This window comes from Canis aureus, chromosome 16, assembly GCF_053574225.1.
Source record: "Canis aureus isolate CA01 chromosome 16, VMU_Caureus_v.1.0, whole genome shotgun sequence".
In the NCBI taxonomy this organism is placed as follows: Eukaryota; Metazoa; Chordata; class Mammalia; order Carnivora; family Canidae; genus Canis; species Canis aureus.
Genome location: NC_135626.1, coordinates 57,803,256 through 57,824,456, shown reverse-complemented (window position 1 = coordinate 57,824,456; position 21,201 = coordinate 57,803,256). Strand labels below are relative to the sequence as shown.

Here is a 21,201-nt window from a genome sequence, read left to right as displayed (position 1 = left end):
CACCTCGGGCGCGGCCCCGCACTGCGGCACCCAGAGGGCACCCCGCCCCTGGCGCCCACCGCGCCCTCGCGCCCCGCGGTGCCCGCGGTCCCCGCCGTCCAGAGCCGCGAGCGCTGATGCTCAGCAGACCCCCCAAGGGCCCGCAGGGACTCCGACGCCCTCCAGGCCCAGCGCACCCTCCACCTTTGTGCTCCTCTGGGACCCCAGTGCCCCTTTCCCCGACACCCTCCCAGGGGTCGAAGTTCCTCGTTCCCGATCCCTCCCCGCAGGGGGCTCCGCGGCGAAGGCGGGCTCCGGGAGCAAGCGCAGTCCTCCAGCGCCCCCTGCTGGAGCGCGGCCCCCCGACCCCGCGCGGCCGAGGCGCCTGGAGCCAGGCCTTCGGGTGCTGTCGCTGTCGGGGCGCAGTCCTCCTCCCCGTCCCGGGCCCGCTGTCCTAGGATCCAGACTGCCCGCAGACACCGCTGCCCAGTCCTTGGCCCCTTCCTTCGACGGGTGGAGACATCGGGAGCCGGAGAGCCGGGGCTCCAGTGAGGACAGACCTCAGCCCGTCCCCAGGCTGGGCCTCATGGGACGGGGCGCTGGGGTGACCGCTTTTGGGGCGAGGGCAGGGTGTCGCGTGGGTCGCCCCGGGGCGCTCGGGAGCAGGGTGTTTAGGACCCAGGGGCAGCCCGGGGGCGGCTCCCTTGGCGGCGGGAGATCCTACCCACCCTCCCTCCCGGGGTGCGCGGCTCAGATGTCCGCGGCGGCTCTGGCGCTCCGCAACCTCGGTGTGCGGCAGCGGGGGCTGGCGGCCTCGGGCCCTGCTCGGCCCCCTCCTCCAGCCCCATGCCTCAGCCCTAACCCCGCCGCCCTCCCCCGCGGGGGGCCTTTCCCCGTGCCCCCTGCCCACCCCGTCCGAGTCAGGCGCCATGAACGACCAGTACCACCGGGCGGCCCGGGACGGCTACCTGGAGCTCCTCAAAGAGGCCACCAGGAAGGAGCTGAACGCCCCCGACGAGGACGGCATGACTCCCACCCTCTGGGCTGCCTACCACGGCAACCTGGAGTCGCTGCGGCTCATCGTGAGCCGGGGGTGAGTACCCGCCCTGTCCCTGCCCGAGCCCCCCAGTCGAAGGGGAAGAGAGTCTTCAGGCCCCTCCAGTCCCCTGAGACACACTCCCCAAGACTCCAAGTTATCTTCCGCCTCCCTCCTCTGAGCGCCTGTCTTCTCTACCCCAACTAAGGTGGGACCCCGGAGCCTGGCAGCTGTGGGAGGGCCGCACAACCCGAGGCTTGTGACACTTGTGACCTGGATGAGGGGCTAGGAGGGGAGGGACTGGGATTTGGGGTCCATGATTGTGGGAGGGGCTGCAGAGTGAGGGGGAGGTGGGATCGGTCTCCTGGGTGGGTGTCACCAGGAAGCAATAGTGGGGATGGAAGAGAAGGGGGAGAAGTGGTGCAAAGTGAAGCTCCTTAGGGCCCTCTCCCAGCCCGGGGCCAGAGGGCTCTCCCAGCCAGTGCTGCACCTCCCTGTTCAGCTCTCTCCTGGCTCATTCTTGGGATTTATGGGCACCGGCTCCAGCACCAAATGTCAGTGGGTGCAGCCACCTCATTAACTCCCTCTCTGCCCCTCCCCCATAATGGGCTCCCTCTCCTGCCCTTAGGAGTTGTCTGGGAGGAGGAGTGGGCATAGAGTCCATGCGTCAGGGCCAGGGAAGGGGTGTGAAGGTAGCAATGGAGGAATTCAGGATCCAGGCCCACTGATGTAGGTTCTTGGGGCTGAATGACACTGTGGACAGCTTCCCCAGCCTCCACAGTTTCCTACAGAGAGGTCACCTGGTTGAACTGGACACCTGGGCAGCCTGGACAGGGAAAAGGAGTGGAAAGCATGCCCCCAGGAGGACATGCCCCAGGAGGGTTCATATGAACGTCTTAGGCCCTGGGAAATCACAGTGGACGGCAAGGGGCCCAGCTGGCCCTGGTGCCAAATGCTGGCTTAAGCCCTGAACATGTGGTGGTGGGGAACCCCCTTGTCCTCCCTCTGAGGCTCTCCTCAGGCCTGCGGCAGGTGGGAGCAGGCCCTAAGACCAGGCTGCTGAGCCATGTTCCAAGAAGCCAAGACTGGCCCTTCCCGCACCAAGAGATCACACAGCGGTCCTGCCATCCTGCCTCCCATCAGAGAGGTCCACGGAAAAGGGTGGCTTCCCAGTGCACCAAACCCCCCAACTCCTACAGAGAGCAAGGCTTGATGTTGAAAGAGGGGTGGGCCAGATGCCAAGCAGCTCCTCGCCACATTGTCCTGCAGGACTTGGCGACCAGTAGGGGAAATGAGGAGGGGGTTGTGGGGAAAGCTGTTGAGACAAGGGAATGATTCTTCCTCCAGCCCTGCGGGGTGGCCTCAGGGCCTCATTAGTGTGAGGCAGAGGTGCTGAGCCAGGCCCCTGTGGGAGGGGAGAGCTTGGAGGAGCTGCCGGGCTCCCAAGGGGCACAATCGGGTGTGGAGGGTGTGGGAAGATGCTGGGTGGGTCCCCTCGGCAGGCACAAGCCAGCCTGCCTGTAAGGCTCCCAATGACAGGGCAGCCCCAGGAAGGGAGGGCTCTTGGGCCCAGGTTGCACACTTGCCTCCTCCTCCGCTTTGGTGCTGGCTGCCCCCACACTCCCCTCCCAGCCCAGGCCAAGACCCGACACCTGCTCTCACAAGCAGCCTTGCCAGGCCTGGCCCCGCTCCCTGCAGACATGGCCGTGCCCGCTGACACACTGGCACGCACCCTCACACACCTTCCCCCCGGGGCTCAGGCTCAGCACCCACCAGTCTCCTGTGTCCTTTTTTAAGGTCACCCCTGCACCCTCAGCCACACTCACCACCGCGCCTGCCTAGAGACCCAGACACGGCCCTGGCCCACCACCTCTCTGGGCCAGCTCCCCGCTGGGCTCCATGAATAATTCACTCCTTTCTCTCTGGGCATCAAATATTTATCCCCTGAGATTCCCAGCCATCAGTTCTCTTGGGGAAGGCCCCGCCCCGGCCCCGCCTTTCCTGCTGCCCCACCCCCTGCGGGCCTGGGGCCATTTCTGCTCCACCCCCATCCCCACCTCCACCCCCACCCCACCCCCACCCCCATCTCCACCTCCACCCCCACCTCCACCTCCACCCCCACCTCCACCCCCACCTCCACCTCCACCTCCACCTCCACCCCCACCTCCATTTCCACCTCCACCCCCACCCCCACCTCCACCCCCACCTCCACCTCCACACCCACCCCCACCCCCACCCCCACCTCCACCCCCACCTCCACCTCCACCTCCACCCCTTCTCCCCCGGCTCTCCCTAGGTAGGTCTGGCATCTCCAGGAGTCAGAGGAGACATCTCGGGGCCTTCGGGTCCTGCCGGTGCGCCCCCGGGGGTCGCCCAACCGGGCCTGGAGCTCCCCGCGTCTGCAGCCAGGGCCGACGGCCGTGGGTTCATCACCCCTCCTTGCGTGTCCTCCCTGCAGGGGTGACCCAGACAAGTGTGACATCTGGGGCAACACGCCCCTGCACCTGGCAGCTTCCAACGGCCACCTGCACTGCCTGTCCTTCCTGGTGTCCTTCGGGGCCAACATCTGGTGCCTGGACAACGACTACCACACGCCGCTGGACATGGCCGCGATGAAGGGCCACATGGAGTGCGTGCGCTACCTGGACTCCATCGCCGCCAAGCAGAGCAGCCTCAACCCCAAGCTGGTGGGCAAGCTGAAGGACAAGGCCTTCCGCGAGGCCGAGCGGCGCATCCGCGAGTGCGCCAAGATGCAGCGCAAGCACCACGAGCGCATGGAGCGGCGCTACCGCCGCGAGCGGGCCGAGCGCTCCGACGCGCTCAGCTTCTCCAGCCTCACGTCCAGCACCCTGAGCCGCCGGCTGCAGCACCTGGCGCTGGGCAGCCAGCTGCCCTACTCGCAGGCCACGCTGCACGGCACGGCCAGGGGCAAGGGCAAGATCCAGCGGAAGCTGGAGCGGCGCAAGCAGGGCGGCGAGGGCACCTTCAAGATCTCCGAGGACGGCCGCAAGAGCGTGCGCTCGCTCTCGGGCCTGCAGCTGGGCAGCGACGTGATGTTCGTGCGCCAGGGCACCTACGCCAACCCCAAGGAGTGGGGCCGCTCCCCGCTCCGGGACATGTTCCTCTCGGATGAGGACAGCGTCTCCCGTGCCACGCTGGCGGCCGAGCCTGCCCACTCGGAGGTCAGCACCGACTCAGGCCACGACTCCCTGTTTACCCGCCCGGGCCTGGGCACCATGGTGTTCCGCAGGAACTACCTGAGCAGCGGGCTGCACGGGCTGGGCCGCGAGGACGCCGAGGGCGCCCCGCGAGGCCGGCTGCAGAGCTCCCCCAGCCTGGACGACGACAGCCTGGGCAGTGCCAACAGCCTGCAGGACCGCAGCTGCGGGGAGGAGCTGCCCTGGGACGAGCTGGACTTGGGCCTGGATGAGGACCTGGAGCCCGAGACCAGCCCCCTGGAGACCTTCCTGGCCTCCCTGCACATGGAGGACTTCACCTCCCTCTTGCGGCAGGAGAAGATCGACCTGGAGGCCCTGATGCTGTGCTCCGACCTTGACCTCCGCAGCATCAGCGTCCCCCTGGGGCCCCGCAAGAAGATTCTGGGGGCCGTGAGGAGGAGGAGGCAGGCGCTGGAGCGCCCACCAGCCCTGGAGGACACGGAGTTGTGAGTGCCCTGAGCCTTGGGTGGATGGGAAGATGGGGGCCTTAGGGCGCCCGAGGGGAGGATCTGCCTTTTCAGGAGTGTGTGTGTGTGTGGGGGGGGGGGGTGTAATATCGTATTTAGTAAAACTTAGTCCCCACCAATTACAAGAGGCCTCACTTAATTTGTTCATCCCCAACTCTGAAAAAGAGGCTGCCAATTTAAGGAGGACAAGAGGCCTTCTTATCACAGCAAATGTAAAATGTAAAATGTAAAACACCTCCGTTTAGATCTCAAAATGCCCCCAAATGAGTGTGAATGCGATACAGTAGTCAGAGTAATCACAGCCAGGACGTTTTGGGCCCTCCCACCTACTGGGTGCCAGAGATGCCCCTGCACATGTCCTCTTACTAAGTCCCTCCCAGCTCCCATGTGCAGGGACTGTATCATCCCCATTTTCCAGGAGAGCAATTGGAGCCTCAGAAGTTTGCAGTAGCTCATCCTAAGGTCCTGCTGCTGCTTGGTGCAGAGCTTGGGCTTGATCCCCGGTCTGTGTGGCTCTAGAGCCTGGTGACTCCCATGGGAGGAGAGTTGTCAGGTTCAAAAGCTGTCAGGGGAGCTCAAGTCTGCTAACACTGGTGGCCTGGCCCTGGGCGGACCCCTTTCTCATGGTATCCCACAAGCCCAGCACATGACGTTGCCTCCTTTTGGTGTCAGTGGCTTTTACCCTGCATGGCTGGGCAGGAGTGGGTGTGAGGAAGCAGTCTGGTTTAGAGTTCATTGGATGGGGATGGCCAGTGTCCCCATCCCTGACCATTAGCCTGTCAGGAGAGGGTTAGTTGTCCAAATGGTTCATCTTGTCTTAAAATGATGTCTTGAAGGCCCTTACCTGAAGTCCGTTTCTGTGTCTTTCTCTACAGATAACAGGGGGCTCCTCTCTCCAAACCAAAATGAATTGCATGTTGCCACAACCCACCGTGGGACCATGAGGTCCTCACAGTTGCCAGCCCTGAAGCCCCCCGGCCCCTCCCCAGGAGCAAAGACCATGTGGATCATCTTCTTTGAAAGCCTGTCCACACTCCACATGCAGGTGTAGCCTGGAGGTACCAGCAAGGGGTCCTGAAGCCCTTGAGCCACACCCATCCGAATGCCCCTAAAGGACATGTGGATTCTTGGGACACCAGCCCCAGAGGAAGGGCAGGGAACCCCTGGGGCCCCAGGGAATAGATGACATGCCCATTAGAGCTGAATGGGAGTGTGGGGGGTGGGCATGGCCTGTTCCAAGGGCTATTGTCTCTCCCCACACTCTCCTCCAAGCATCCTGTTGTTGTGCTCAGGCTGGAGACTTGCTCATATCCTACATATTTGTGAAGGGAAGAGTTTGGGCTGCCTCCCCTCCCCCCATACACCTTAGAGAGGAGGTTCCTAGCTAGACTCTTCAGCCAAATGCTCTGACTGTAGGTAGTCCCCACCCCCATCCCAAGCACAGCCAGCCCCCATCCCCGTGTCCTTCCCCTACTGGACATGCTGGGGAGTTGGGGTGCCAGGCCGGGGTGAGGGGGCGGTGAATGGCCCCCTTACCAGTTCACCTTGTGGCAGGGCCCAGCCTGACTCTGCTCTCCTCACTCTGCCCTCGTCCACCCTGCCTCCACCCTGGTCCCTCCATGGACCCCAGAGGGTCAGGGCAATAGATGTAAGGTGCTAGAGCAATGAGCTGCAGTATTAGGGCCCTTGGCCTGGTGGGCGTGCTCTGGGGTGGAGAAAAGGCAGCTGCCAACTGCCTCAGTGGCTGCCAGCCCAGAGACAGGTGGAGACTGGGCATGGCTGGGTGTCTAGCCTCTTCTGGGCCAGTCCTGTGATATGGACAGTGGAAGAGCCTGAGGATGTCGATTATCTAAGCTCCCTGGGTCTCTGTGCATGTTTGTGTGTTGAGGGCTGCTGGATGGATTTGCCTCCGGGTCTGGAGGCAGAGGGGCAGCTGCATGGTTCTGCGTGGGTAGTTGGTCATTGAGAGCTCAGCATGTGTCCCTGCTCTGTGATGACACCAGTGAGACCAGGAGAAAGGCCAGCCCCAGGTGGTCCTCAGACATGTGTCCTCAGTTTTCCAGTTGGACTGAGGTCACAGATGTGGGGGAGAGACTCAGGGGCCCCCTTACATGTGTGGGCACACACACCCTCCTCCTCTGTCAGCAATGAGCCTCCATCCCTGACCCTCAGCTTGGGAAGCAGCTCCCATGGGAGCACTGCCACAGCCCCCACCTCTTTCCTGGACCCCCTTGGCCGGGTCAGGAGACAAGAAAACCCCCAGAGAATGCCACAGGCCTCCATCTGGCGTGTCTGTGTGTGCGTCCAGAGCGGGGGCCACAGTGGAGGTGGTTTCTGTTTCCACACTGCAGGCTTGGCTGCCTGCCACTGCCACCCTGAGCCCACCCCAGTCCTTTTCCCTGTTCTCTGGGCCTGGGCCTGGGGCCACCCCCAAGTGCCGACTCGACTCTCTCAGAGCCCAGGTGCTGCCCTTTCTCTTCTGTTCTCTGTCTGTGTCCTACCTCAGCCTCCTCCCCATTCTCCCAGTGCCGGAGTGGGGCAGGCTCTGGGATTCCCACTGCTGTACGAAGTACACCTCCCACAGGCTCATTATAACTTTTGTAGAAAATGTTCTGTATCACAGTCGCGCCTGCGTCTCATCCTTTAATCACTTGAGGGTGGAAGAGGGAGAAGGTCTTTCTGTACCTAAAAGGACTTGGTCCTCGTGGCCCCCCTGGAGGGGGTCACGGGACGGATGGGTGAGCATTCCGTCCTTGTGTATCCCTGCATAGCCTTCCCTCATCCCTGGGCCTTCACCCTGCTCTCTCTGGGCCCAGAATTTGGAGCTGATGGAGAGAGAATGTCCAAAAGAACCGGGGAAGGAGAGCCAGAAGCTGAGTGAGGAGGATGGTCCAGGCCCCAGCCCTGTCCCCAGATCCTGCAGCTGCTGAGGGCACGAGGACACTTTCTCCCTTCCCAGCAGGGCCCGCCTGGCCTTCTCCAGATGGGCAGACGCTGTACCTAAGGAGGCTGCCACCCACCTCCCAGGCCCCATAAGCCCTCATCTCAAGGCCTCCTGCCCACCCTGGGAGGCCATAAATGTGGTCCCCATTTCCCTCACCAGCCTGGGCAGCTCTTGGGGCAGCCCTGTTTAGAACCCCCTTCCTCCCCAGGGGGTAAGGCTTCCCCTTGAGCTGGAAGACAGTGGCCTCTGTTTGCTCAGTCAAGTCCCGAAAGGGCCCCCTGAGTCATTTTATTTCATTCCCTAAGGATTCTGGGTCAAGTGCTTCTGCCAAAGGGAGTGCAAGGCAGCTCCCTCCCTCCAGCATCCAACAGAAAGGTCCAGAGGATATCCCAGGGGGAAGGTTGCTTAGCAACCATCTGGGGTTCTAGGTCGTCTCCCTCCACTTTACAGATGGGAAAACTGAGGCCTACCGAAGGGAGGCTCCAGACCCAGAACACCAGCCTCCTGACTGCAGGTGCACTCTCCTCCCCACCAGGCTGCTAAGGGGGCCAGCCGGGATTCTCTCCTCCGATGATGTTCCGCAGGCCATCCACCCTGTGATGCCTACCGGCCATCCTGGTCACTGCACCTACCTCAAGAGACACCCGCCAGTCCTGGCGCTGCGGTTCCAGGGGCAGGACATGGGGGTGAGGACCCAATCACAGGACAGCGGATAGGAGCTTCAGTGGGTGGCGTAGAGGCAGAGCCTAATGGGAAGCCCTGGGGGCTGGGGTCTCCATGGGTCAGTGTGGCCGGAGGGTGGAAGCCTGGAGCCGGGTGGCAGGTGCAGCTGCAGGAAGTCTGAGGGGATTTTAAACACAGTGAAGGGAAGAATTTTACATGGTAGGGATTGCCTTCTCGACCTATTCCCCTCAAAATTTAGATCCAGGTGTGGGCAGTTCTAAAAGTTTGGAGCAATCGGTGGCTCTTAGCCTTTAGGGATTAGAATCTAGTAACGATATAGATGATTCTCCTGGGAAAATGCACTCCCCACACCACACACACTCAAATGCAGTTCTGCTCATAATTCCAGGCAGCTCCTGGAGCTCCGAGGGGTCCAGGGACCCTGTGTTAAGAAGCCTCAGTGAGACTGCTCGGAAGTTACATCATAAATGAGATTACTAATTTGGTGGACATGGGGCGGGGGGTGTCAAATGACTCCAGGAATGAAGCCAAAGGAAGCCAGGAAGGGCCTCCAGGTATGTGGGGCAACCTCATTTTACAGATGAGCTAATTGAGGCCCCGGGGGCAAGGGGCTGGCCGAAGATAACAGAGCAGCCAAACGGGCAAAGTGGCACTCGGTCTCCTGGTGCCTTCTGTGGTGGCAACTCCCTCCTGTCCCTGTGTTAGACGAGTCCTGGACAGCGTGACAGCCCTATGCTCCCAGCGCCTGCCTGTGTCACCTTCTCTGAGATGAGCCTGGGTTGTACAGGAGGTGGCGGGACTCAGGACACAGCCAGATCGGGGCAGCAAAACTGGCGCTGGCCCTTTCCAGCTGTGCGGCCTTGAGTCAGTTACCCAGCCTCTCTGAGTCTGTTTCCTCAAGTAAAACAGGTGGTTATTATTCCTTATAACAACAGCGTAGATCGTCAGGAGGTGACATGATCATGGGAGGATGATGCATGATTAGGCACTTAGCACACTGCCTTAGCACACATTAGTGATGATCATGGTCATTGGTGGCCTTAAGCCCATGAAGCACTCACCCCATCTGTGACCCCGCCCACCCAGTAGGTGAATCCTAGGCCTTTCCGGGGAGCAGTTCTGCTTTTCTGACCCAACTGCTTTTTTGACTCCCGTATGCCACCTCACCAATCCCATTAGATATTGGAGACAGCACGGCCTCCTCATCCCACCAGCTGGGGTCGGGAGGGTTATGAGGCAGGGAAGGAATGGTCAGCGGGCCAAGGATGGGCCTCTATCTGGTGGGAGGAACCCCTGGGGAATCCTTTCCTGGAGGATCCAGGGCATCTTTTCTGGAGGGGGAATCGTAAGCCCACTGACCTGGCCCCATTATATTACTATCTGAACATTAGAGTTCATCCAAAACTTCCTCCTAATCCTACAAGATATGTAGGTGAGGAGTTTTAGTCCTATTCCATAGGCGAAGAGATTAACCATCAGAGAGGTTTTGTGACATTCCTCAGGTCCCAGTTAATTAAGGAAAGCTCAGGCTCCCTGACCTGGGTCCTTTCAGCCACCTTGTCCCCAGAGGTAAGCTTTCATATTTTTACTATTAATGTTGAGAGCTTATAAGGTGTCTGCACTTTATATACATTTAATTCTCCCACTAAAGCCACAACCTATAAAGTAAGGACTGTATCATGATGATCATCCACATTTCACTGGTGGGAAAGCAGAGGGTCAGAGCAGTGTTATGAGTTGCCCAAGGTCACAGAGCTTTCAGGTGGACAAACCAAGCCTCAGAGACGAATTCCCGTGGTATTGAAGCCTGCATGCCTAACCATGGCGTATCGGCTGCCCAAGCACTTGTACCCTTTGGTGGGGGTTGTCTTTGGTCTTGGGTCCCCTTGACCTGGGGTTGCCTGGTCCTGGGCAGATGTCTGACTCAGCCCGGCTTTGGGGGAGGGGCATGCTGGCAACTTCGGTGACCCAAGCACCTGGGCTGACCCACCTGCCTGGAGGAGCTGGGCTGAGAGAGGGCAGGTTGGTTTGTGAAGCCCCAGGGCAAGATACTGGGGGGCTGTTTGGGAGGGCAAAAGCCGGCCGAGATGGGGGAGCAAGCCCACAGAAGCATTTCATTGTGACTGGAGAGTGTGCCTATCTCCCCGTCTCGGTCTCTGCCCCGTCTGTCTGTAATGCTGGGGCTCCTGCTCAGTCTCCCCGCTCCACTTTCTGATGCCTCATCTCTCTAGACCTCAGACTCCTTTGCCATTGGTCACATCATAAGAAGTATGTATTTAGTAACTGCCCCCAGTTCCAGACTCCCCAAGGCTCCTGAGTCCCTTGGGGGTTCCTGGGTGATAGGAGCGTCTTCTGTTCAAACGAGGCGACTCTGGGTGGGCTCCCGGACAGCTTCAATGTGGGGACTGGTCACCACGGCTAGCACCTTGGAGCTTTCAGTGCCCCGCATCCTTTGGGGAGGGGAGGGAGGCTGCAGATTGGGCCAATGATCGATCATGCCTTCACAATGAAGCCTCCATGAGCACCCCTCCTCTACAGGGTGCAGAGAGCTTCTGAGTTGATGATACATCCATGTTCTGAGAAGGCGGTGTCCCCTGACTCCACGGGGACAGAAGCTCCTGCACCCAGGAACCTTCTGGACCTGGTGTATCTCCTCATCTGGCTGCTCATCATAATACGCTTTACAATAAAGCAGTAAATATAAGTAAAGTCCTTTTCTCAGCTCTGCGAGCTGTTCCAGCAAACTATCGAGGCTGAGGCAGTGGGTTCTGGGAACCCCCCAATTTTTAGCCAGGTTGGACAGACATGCAGGTAGCCTGGGGATCGGGGAGGTCAGAAGTGAGCTTGTGTTTGTGGGACCGAGCCCAGGGACCTGTGGGGTCTGACACGAGCCCCATCGTCAGCTTCAGAACTGAATAAAGTTCCAGGATGGCTCATGTCCAGAGTTGGAGAATTGGCTGTGGGTGTGGGGGAACCCCCACCTGGTGTCGGCAGTGGTGTGAGGAGAGGAAGAGCTTTCCGTCAGCATCTTTCTCTCGATGTGTCTTCCCATGAGACAGGCTCCCTGTCCCTCTCCCTACCTCAGTCCGCTGGTCCTGTCTTGGGTGAACCGGATCCCTGTAGCCCCTCCTCTGGTCACCCCACACCGAGGGGATTGCGGTGCAGGCCCGCAGGCCCCCAGCAGGCATGCGGCACCACTCTCTGACCCAGGTCTCACCTCCCAACCATAGTCCGAGAGTCATAGCAATACTTGGGGTGCCCAAAGCGTTTCCAGGGTGTTACTCGCATGGTCTTGGGCGCCGTTGTTATTCCTGGTTTTCAAATGAGGAAACCAAGGCACAGAGATGTTTGTAAAACGTACCCAAGCTCACGCTGCTGGAGGTGGTAGGGCTAGGGCTCAAACCCAGACAGGCTGGCTCCCAGCGGTGCCATGTCTCGTCATGATGGTGAGCATTTATTGAGCACCTGCTGTATGTCAGCACTTTACATCTGTGATTTCTGAGGATTCACACGACTCATTTAATAATTACGGGGGGTCAGTTAATCCATTTGACAGAGGAGAACACCACGACCCGAGAACACTAGGTTGTTGCTTGGGTCATACAGCCTGTGAGAGCACACACAGGGCCTGACTCCTTGTTAGTCTGACTCTGCACAGCTGCACCGGCCCAGATGCTCCTGGGTTTCTATAGCTGAATGACTAAGTCTGATGGAGTCTGAGGCAGGGAAACTTCTGGCAAGTCCATTCAGAACCACCAATTTGGTCTTTAGAGAAAGACCCTTGGGGCACGCCAGTGTGGTGAGACCTGGAAATCCTTTAAAGCTGTAAATCCCAGTTTTACCCTCTCTCACTCTGCCTTCTTTATTCCATGGGCTCAGGGGGTCTGCATGGGCCAACATTCTGTGGGATCCTCTCCCTGCTCTGGATATATACCTTTCTGGGGAGTTGATCCGGAACAGTAGTGGGGGGAGGGGCTTTCTCTGGGAGGAGAGGGGGCCTGACCCTCACCATCTCTGACCCTGGAGGCTCCCCCTTCCCCACAGTCATAGCTCACAGCACCCTCATAGCACCGTCTTTTCAAGTGGGAAGGGCAGGAAGGCATTCTTTACTAGCCCCATTTTACAGATGGGGGGGACTGAGGCTCAGGGCAGATGACCTGCTAGGAAGTGCCTAAACCGAGGTGAGTTTGCACGGCCGCTCGCTGCCAGCTGCCTTCTCAGAGCAGAAGTCTTGGACTTGCGCATACGGGGCACAGCAAACCCGTGTGAACCATCTCACTGCCCTGCCTCACAGGTAAGGAAACCAGGACTCAGGTAGGTTAGGTCATTTCTCCAAGCCGCAGAGTGCACAAGTGTCAGGGCCATGGGATTCAAACCCCCAAACTCTGGCTCCTTGTATTCCATTCACTGAGCCACCTCCCCAGGTTCTCACTTGACACAAGGGTGGCTCAGGGGCTCCCCACAACAGAACAGGGGCTCAGCTGGCAGGACTTGGGGAGTGGGATGCGGGACAGGTGGGACTTGCTACATCCACCCCCTTCCATTCCTGTCCACCGCCCTCCTGCTCAGCCTCTAGATCTGCTGCTGACTGCTCTCGGCTGTGTGTGCATATGCACCTGCAGGTGTGTGTAATGTGGGTGACAACACTGACATGGATCTGTGCAAGCATGGGTTGAGTGTATTGGACCCAGAGCTCTCCTGGAAGGTTGTGTTTGTTTGTGAGCTGAGCATGCTTGTGTGTCTCTGTGGTCTTGCTCGCTGATCTTTGCTTCAGGGCCTCCAGGTTTCCCAGAAGAAGGGTGTGTGCACGTGTGTGTGCATACACACTCACAGAGGGTTCCATGATTTTGTCTACAGTCTATTTTTAGACTCCTTCTCCTATCTGTTATTTTTAGGGCCCAGCTCCTTTAGACTGGAAGGTTGAAGCTCCAGCCACCCACACCAGCTCTCCTCACCCCACCCCTTGCCCTGAATTGAGGGTTCCCACAAAGCTTTCTTCAAACTCTTTCTGGGTGACTGGTTTGTTGGGTGTCAGAACCTCAAGGAGGGGAGGCAGTAGGGGAAGAAGGACCAGTGGTCCAGAAGGAAGGGGATCGAGCGAGTGCAAATCCACCTTTTGGGTCAGCCAGGTTACAGAGGGACCTGGGTGGACGGCTTCCCCTGGGCCAGAGTGTCCAGTTGGGCCACATAGCTCCACCACCTGCTGGGAAGACTAGTTTGTCTTTCCAAGTTCCGGTTTCCTTCTGTGAGTGGAGATAATTAAACCCCACATAGTAGGCCAGTTGGGATGATAAACTATGTTAGGTGCTTAGCTCAGGTCTTGACACCCCGTAGGTGGATGACCAAGCCCAGGGGCCTGGTAGACAGGAGTCTGGGGGTGGGGAGGGCTCAGGGGGCAGCAGTCAGGCCTGGGCATCCCTGAACTAGAGGTGGGAACCCACCTGTTGGGCTGTCCTAAACTCCCCTTTCCAGGGTCCCCACACCTCCCGCACAGTGTGGTCAGTATTGCAGAGCAGAAGTGGGGTGAGGCATCGGGCCCCTGAACACCAGCCCTCCTCTGCAAACACACGCGCCTGCACACACACGTGCGCATACATGGAAAACAAGGCGAAGAGAATGAAACAGAGGGAGTGAGCATGGTTGGGCCCTTTGTCTCGCTGGAAATAGAAACTATTTATTAGCATCATTATTAATACCAATATATGTTAGATTTAAATCATACTAATATGCACCATAACGATAATGCTATAAGTACAGTAGCCCAAGGAATTGCTTAGTGATGAGCCCTGCCCTGTGGTGGTCCACTGATATTCATGGTACAGAAATGATCTTATTACTCTCTCCAGCAACCCAGTAAGCTGGGTAGTGTCACCCTTATCCACTCCAAGTCACTTTGTCAGAAACCTGAGGCTCAGAGAGGTCAAGCAACTCCCCTAAGGTCACACAGCAAGAATGAGACCATGGTGTGTCTGAGTCCAGAGCCCCACTCTAGACGCTGTTCTCGGTTGTCTCCACACTGTGCAAGAATCGTGGCCCTCACTCCCTTTCCAGCCCTGGCACTGGCCCCACCAGGTTAATCTACACCCCAGAGTCACTCACACACACTGGACTGTGGTGCTGAACAGATGCAGTGGGAGGGACCGAGTGACCCTTGGAAAGCCCTTGGTCAGGAGTCTGGGTTGCTAGCAGCTCCAGCCTTGGATTTTCAAGGACCTAGATTGCCCTGTAATTTGGACAGGTGGCCTGGGCCACCTATCCTCGGTGTCCTTTCCTGCCAGGTGGGGACAGGCTGACAGCCTCAGAGCCTCAGCAGCATCTCTACCAGCTCAAGGCCGGCCCCCTTTCCCTTACCTGTTTCAGTCCCTGACCTGCCCCTCTGGGCCATCACCAACCTGGCTTCGTCCCTGCAGAGCAGCTGGCAGCCTAGAAGGCGGGGTGCACACGGCAGGCAGCTGTGGTGGGCCAGGGCTAGGGTCCTTGGAGGCGAGGCCGACGCTGAGGTGGCCCGTCGATGTGGTCCTGCCCTGCTGGAGCCAGGGGAGCTTGGGATGCCAGTCCCACTCTCAGTTGATCAAGATCTGAGCCATGGCCAGGCCACTTCTCCCCCAGAGCGCTCGGCCCCACCCCGGTGAATAATGCCGCTTGCCTTCTGGAGCCAGACCTCACTGGGCTTTGATGATTTGGGGGAGGGGGGTCGCATGAATGGGTGGGAGGCAAGGAAGGCTTACAGACTTGGCCACCCAGGCGTGGAGCCTAGAAATGGTTACACTGCTGGCAGGAGGTGTCTTTCTAATCCATCCCACGTCCCCCAGCTCCCAGTACCCGCCTTCCAGGTCTCCTAACCTATCCCTGACTCTCATGATTCCCTTCCAGGGCCTGGGGCTGGGGCAAGGTTCCTCCCCACCCCACTCCAACCACAATGATAATTAACCCCAATGAACCCCAGCAAATAAAGATGTGGATTGCAGAAGGGAGGAATCATAGCTGCCCCAGGGTGGGGAACTCCATAGGTCCCAGGGAGGCCAAGCCCAGCATCATCTAACACCATCCCTTCACACACACACACCATTTTTGCCTGAGTAGGTTCACAGGCGTCCCATCCGTTGGGGCCTGGGAGGAGGGCTCACCTGTCTCAAGTTTGGACCAGTGTCTTCTTCATCATCTAATTTAAAAAAAAAAAAAACAAACTTTTATCTCTTCCTTCCATTCTCCTGAGCCTGTTTTCTTAATCTTTCCATTCATCCAATCTATTCATTTATTCAACCAATGTTTACTGAGCACCTACTACGTCCCACACAAAGTGTATGGCCCCCGGGAATGGGTGTTGTCCGAAGAACAGGAAGGACCCGTGTCCCCGCCAAGCCCCATCCCCTTCTCTTCAGGCAGCCTGTTTTGACTCACACTGGCCTGTCCATCAGCTGGTAAACAAGGCGCTGTGCTGGGCAGGATGGGTGCGTGAGTGTGTTGGGTGGCAGGGGGGAAGTTACGGAGGAAGCTCAGGGAAACATAGGAAGATGTGCATGGGGTCTGTGCCCTCAGGACACCTACTGTTTATATGAGCCCCTCTCCCTGGGCACGGGAAGGCTGTGAGCCCAAGTCTGCCTGTGGTGAGGTTGGGGCTGCATGTCCCGATTCTGGCCAGTGGGATGCGGATGGAAGTGACACGTACCACTTCCAGATCTGGAACTCAAAGTGTCTTTTCATGTTTTCTCTTCCACCCCCACCCACCCCAGACATCGTTATGGCCCGTATTGGAGGCAGAGGCATCACCGGATAGAAGCCTGAACCCCCGAGTCACCACTCAGAGCAAGGCCAGCGGACCCATATTGGACTGTGATGTGAACAAGAAATAAATCTGTGTTGTATTTACCGCTGAGATGCTTGGGGCTGTTTGTTACAGCAGCTGGTGCCACTTATCTTGACTCATGCAGGCGGATGACACAGACCCGGGAACATGCTGAATCCTACGATCACTGGCAGGCAGTGTGTGACAAGCGGTGTCTAACGCTAGCTGGCAGATGATGAGGTCAGGGCAAGGAACAGACACCAGAGTGGGAGTGCCTGGCAAACAGTAGGTGCTCAATAAAATTGGTGCCATGTGTGAAATACACGGGAACATGGGAGCTTTGTAGGGGTGGCTGAAGTCACCAGCACCCTGGAGGATGGGTGGGGTTTAGATGGGGTGCGGGAGTAGAAACAATCACCCTGGGAATGAAGGCAGACGTAGGAAGGAACAACAGCTTCCCAGAGGTCAAGGAGCAGCTACTCTGGCCCCAAGCAGACGAATAGTCAGAGGTGGAACTAGAGCTTGGAGGTGCTGAAAGGCCATGCTGAGCAATTGAGACCTCAGGCTGTGGGCCATTGCTCTCCAAAGTGGGGTGCACACAACTGTTGGGGTACACAAAGAAAATGTTAAAATGCCCATTGATCTTTACCTCACTTTTTCAAATGCCTGTGTTTTGCATCCATGAAGATACTAAGCTCAGAGAGGTTGAGTAACTCACCCAAAGCCACACAGTTACTAAGCAAGTCCAACTCCAAAGCTGTCGCTCTTCACATATGCTGAGTCTTATGCAGAAGGGCGAGGGTTTGGGTGGGGGCAGAGGCAGGTCTAGGAGAGGCCGGCTGGGAGGAGAAGACAGGCCCCAGCCCTGGCTGCAGCCTTGGCAGCAGGACAGCGGCCCACTGTGGGCAGAGGTCAAGGAACCTGCCCAGGCCTGCTCTCTGGGCCCCGGGGCCCTGTCATGAGAAGCCACGCAGGGAGCCTCAAAGGTGCAGACCTGGCTGGCCAGTCACAGTTCTTTCTCACTCCCGTGATTAGGATCCTGGAAGCAGGGAGAGGCGGGATGTGGGGCCGAGAGGTCAGGATGGGCTGATAGGGAGGAAGGAATGGGGAAAGAGTCTGGGAGATCAGGTGCTTCTCCCACCCTACAAGCTCAGCTGCCATCGCCCATGGCCAAGGGAATGGAGGTGCCACCCCAACTTGCTGTCCCCACACTTCACTGTTGCTCCACTTATGGGTGACGTCTGCCTTCCAATTCTCACCTCTAAAAAAAAAACCAAAACAAAAACAAAAAAACACTTTACCAATCAGAAAAATAAAGTGTTTTAATTAAGATGGAATATACATACAGAAAAATTCACACATAATAGCAATATAGCATGATGGACTTTTATAAAGGGTTACCAACACCCAGATCAAGAAACAAAACATTCACCAGCCCCCCAAACCCTTATGTGTCCCCTTCTGGTTACTACCCCCATCGTAACAGCCATCCTAAGCCTGTTTTTGAATTTTATATGAATGGATCTTTTTTTCTCTTTTCTTTTCTTTTCTTTTCTTTTCTTTTCTTTTCTTTTCTTTTCTTTTCTTTTCTTTCTTGGAATTTATTTATTCATGAGAGACACAGAGAGAGAGAGGATCATGCCCTGAGCTGAAGGCAGATGCTCAACCACGGAGCTCCCCAGGTGCCCTTAATATGAATGGAACCAAGTGGAGTCTGTGCTCTGTTGCATCTGGTTTAGGTTATTCAACATTAGTTTCGGGCTGTATAATACACCCCGGCATGCACATTCCACATTTCATTTATCATTGTAGCATTGGGGGATATTTGAGTTGTCCCCAGGGTTTGCCTATTTTGAGTACACTGGCTATGGCTCTTTCTTTGCATTTCTGTTGAGTGTATGCCTCGGGCATGCCCGTGTTCAGCTCTAATCAGGCTCTTTCCATTTAAAAAGAGAATCTGGGGCACCTGGGTGGCTCAGTGGCTGAGCGTCTGCCTTTGGCTCAGGTTGTGATCCCGGGTCCTGGAATCAAGTCCTGCATCAGGCTTCCTACAGGGAATCTGCTTCTCCCTCTGCCTGTGTCTCTGCTTCTCTCTGTGTGTCTCTCATGAATAAATAAATAAAATCTTTTTTTAAAAAATGAAAAAAAAAGAGAGCATCTGCTTCCTATCTTGTTTTCACTTTAGTCAACTCTACTGAGGTATAATTAACCATAATAAAACGCACCCGCTATGAGTGTGCAGGTCGATGACTTTAGACCAACATACACACCTGTGTAAACATGACCACAGGAAGATACGGAACATCTCTATTCTTCCAGACAGTTTCCTTGGGTCCCTTTGCAATTACTGTCCCCCACTCACTCCTCCCTGGGCAACTACTGATTTGATTTCTATCGCCGTATATTAGTTCTACTATCCTTAACCTTCCTATAAATGGAATCATACAGTAGGTTCTGGTCTGTGTATGGCTTCTTTCCCTCAGCATTCGGTCTGCAGGGCTGCGTCAGCTTATCCACACTGTCCATCCGCACTGTTGCCTGCACCAGCTGCTCTTTTATATTATGGGTGTTGTTTGGAGGTACCCGTGTGTCCGCCCATTCTCCCGTTGATGGACATTCGCGCTATTTCCAATGTGGCTATGATGAACAACGCTGCTTTGATCATCGAGATACACATTTTTTAAAAAAGTTTTATTTATTTATTCATGAGACACACACAGAAAGAGGCAGAGAAAAAAAAAGAGAGAGAGAGGCAGAGACACAGGCAGAGAGAGAAGCAGGCCCCATGCAGGGGGCCCGATGTGGGACTTGATCCTGGGACTTCAGGATCACACCCTGGGTCAAAGGCAGATGCTCAACCACTGAGCCACCCAGGCATTCCTGAGATATACATTTTTATGGGGACACATGTTTTTATTTCTGTTGGTTGAAGATCTGGGAGCTGCCTTGCTGGGTCATAGGATAAGTGTATATTTAACCTTAACAGGAAACTGCCAAACTGTTTTCCAGAGGGGTTGTATCGCCTTGTACCCTTGTCAGCCCAAATGAGAGGTCAGTTGCTCCACACCCTCTCGCCAACGTTTAGTGGTGCCTGGCGATTGGCATTTAGGAAATAGCAGGTCCGAAGGGCTAGCTCATAGGGGATTTTAATCTGCATTTCCCTAAAGACTGATGATGTGGAGCATCTTTTCATGGGCCCACAGGCCATCTGTACATTTCCTTCGGTGAACCGTTTATCTCAGTCTTCCAGATTTTGACTTACCCCTCTTCCATCCTACAACACCCCTCCCTTGCCATCTACATCGTCAGTACCCTCCTGTTTTAGGATGCTGAAACAGTCTCCAAATTAGTCTCTTGCACTCCAGTGGGCTACTCCGCTATGCCTGTGACCCTTCCTGAACACATTATGCGAGTCACTCCCTTGCTCTAGAGGCTGCTATGGCTCCCTGGGCCTTCAGGAGCAAGCCCCCCTTTCTGTCTGCCATTCTCTGTACCCCAGCACCTGGCTCCGCCCCTAACAATCTCCTAATCCTCTCCATGTCTTGAGGACCCAGAATGCCTTGTCCTCTTCCTTCTCAGCCAGGTTTAAATCTGCCTCTCTCCAGGGAGACTGCCAGCCAGCCCGCCCCACCCATGGAAGTTCCTGGCTCCTGGAGCTCTTCTAATGCACATTTCGCCTCTGTTCCTGTTTGACACTTAGCATTTGCTTCCTTTTTTTTTTTTTTTTTTTTTAAGAAATTATTTATTCATGAAAGAGAGAGAGAGAGAGGCAGAGACAGAGAGAGAAGCCAGCTTCCTGCAAGGAGCCTGATGCGGGACTTGATCCTGGACCCTGGGATCACAACTCCAGCAGAAGGCAGGTGCTCAACCACTGAGCCACCCAGGCATCCTTTCAGCATTTGTTTCTTAACAGCGTCACTTAGATATCCAGGGGGAAGTGAGGGGATTCTTGGTACTTTCTTCCTACCTTGGTAGGAAGTTTCCTAGTTTATATGATAAAAGCCATGGAATTCCACCTTTATATAATTATATTATCATATTGCATATTAATATCAAATATGCTTTTTAAAATTGTACATGTCTGGGATCCCTGGGTGGCTCAGCAGTTAAGTGCCCGCCTTCGGCCCAGGGCGTGATCCTGGAGACCCAGGATCGAATCCCACATCGGGCTCCTTGCATGGAGCCTACTTCTCCTTCTGCTTCTGTCTCTCCCTGTGTCTCTCATGAATAAATAAATAAAATCTTTTAAAAAAATAAATAATTAAAAAATAAAAATTGTACATGTCCCCTCCCTGAAAATTCTAGTATATCTGGGGGGAGGACACCTCCCCCTTCTCAGTCTTAAGAATCTGATATAAACAAAAGATAATTGAATTTGGAGGAGACACCCTGGATTTGAGTTCTAGTTCTGCCATTTAGTAAATTCGGGCTGGGTGTTGGGCAGATCAGTTAATCTCTCTGGGCCTCTGTGAATCAGACGGGAAAGATATCATCCTTGCGGAGTTGTGGGGAAACACAAAACCTAATAAGGATACAGAAGCGGAGCATCTGGGTGGTTCAGTGGTTGAGCATCTGCCTACGGCTCAGATTGTGATCCCAGATCCTGGGATCGAGTCCTGCATCGGGCTCCCTACAGGGAGCTTGCTTCTCCCTCTGCCTGTGTCTCTGCCTCTCTCTGTATCTCTCATGAATAAATAAATTTTAAAAATCTTAAAAAAAAAAAAGGAGACCGAAGCCAATGATGAAGCTATGAGGATCCAGACTTGTCCGTGTGTGTGTGTGTGTGTGTGTGTGTGTGTGTGGTGAGAACCGGTCTGTTAGATTGTAAGTCCCTTAGAACACTGACCTGGTAAAGAAATCTTACCCTTTTCTACGGAATCAGAGGGATAAGCTCATAAGAATTCATGAAGGAAGATGCCATGGTAGACACCAGGAGTCATTCATTAGTGTCCCTAGCCTCCTCACCGGGCTTTCCTCTACCCCCTCTTCCTCTTGCTTTTCTTCCTCCTTCCCAAAGATCTCTGAAATGCTGCTGCCCTCATCATGCTGGACCTCATTTTGAAAGGGGGGTTCAGTATGAAACCAGG

General features: G+C 56.1%; 1 protein-coding gene across 5 annotated transcripts; it reads left to right on the top strand.

Annotated features, from left to right (window-relative positions):
• Nucleotides 1-220: 220 nt before the first annotated feature.
• On the top strand, nucleotides 221-16,278 carry USH1G (USH1 protein network component sans). 5 transcript variants are annotated; one of them, XR_013354929.1, is made up of 5 exons: nucleotides 221-1,072; nucleotides 3,474-4,679; nucleotides 5,576-5,758; nucleotides 8,095-8,330; nucleotides 8,717-16,278. XR_013354929.1 is itself a non-coding variant. In XM_077854165.1 (3 exons), exons 1-3 carry the CDS (start codon nucleotides 909-911, stop codon nucleotides 5,577-5,579), a joined length of 1,374 nt encoding a protein of 457 aa, XP_077710291.1. In that variant the 5' UTR covers nucleotides 221-908; the 3' UTR covers nucleotides 5,580-7,322. The 5 variants fall into 5 exon arrangements, 2 of the variants coding, with proteins under 2 accessions (XP_077710291.1, XP_077710292.1); XR_013354930.1 differs by having other exon boundaries at nucleotides 8,180-16,278; XR_013354928.1 differs by having other exon boundaries at nucleotides 8,095-16,278.
• The last annotated feature ends 4,923 nt before the right edge of the window (nucleotides 16,279-21,201 follow it).

Bases quoted from the DNA above. Each gene is read 5' to 3' on its own strand.
- USH1G (XM_077854165.1), top strand. From the start codon at position 909: ATGAACGACCAGTACCACCGGGCGGCCCGGGACGGCTACCTGGAGCTC. The intron at 1,073-3,473 runs GTGAGTACCCGC...TCCTCCCTGCAG, and splicing joins CGGCTCATCGTGAGCCGGGG to GGGTGACCCAGACAAGTGTG.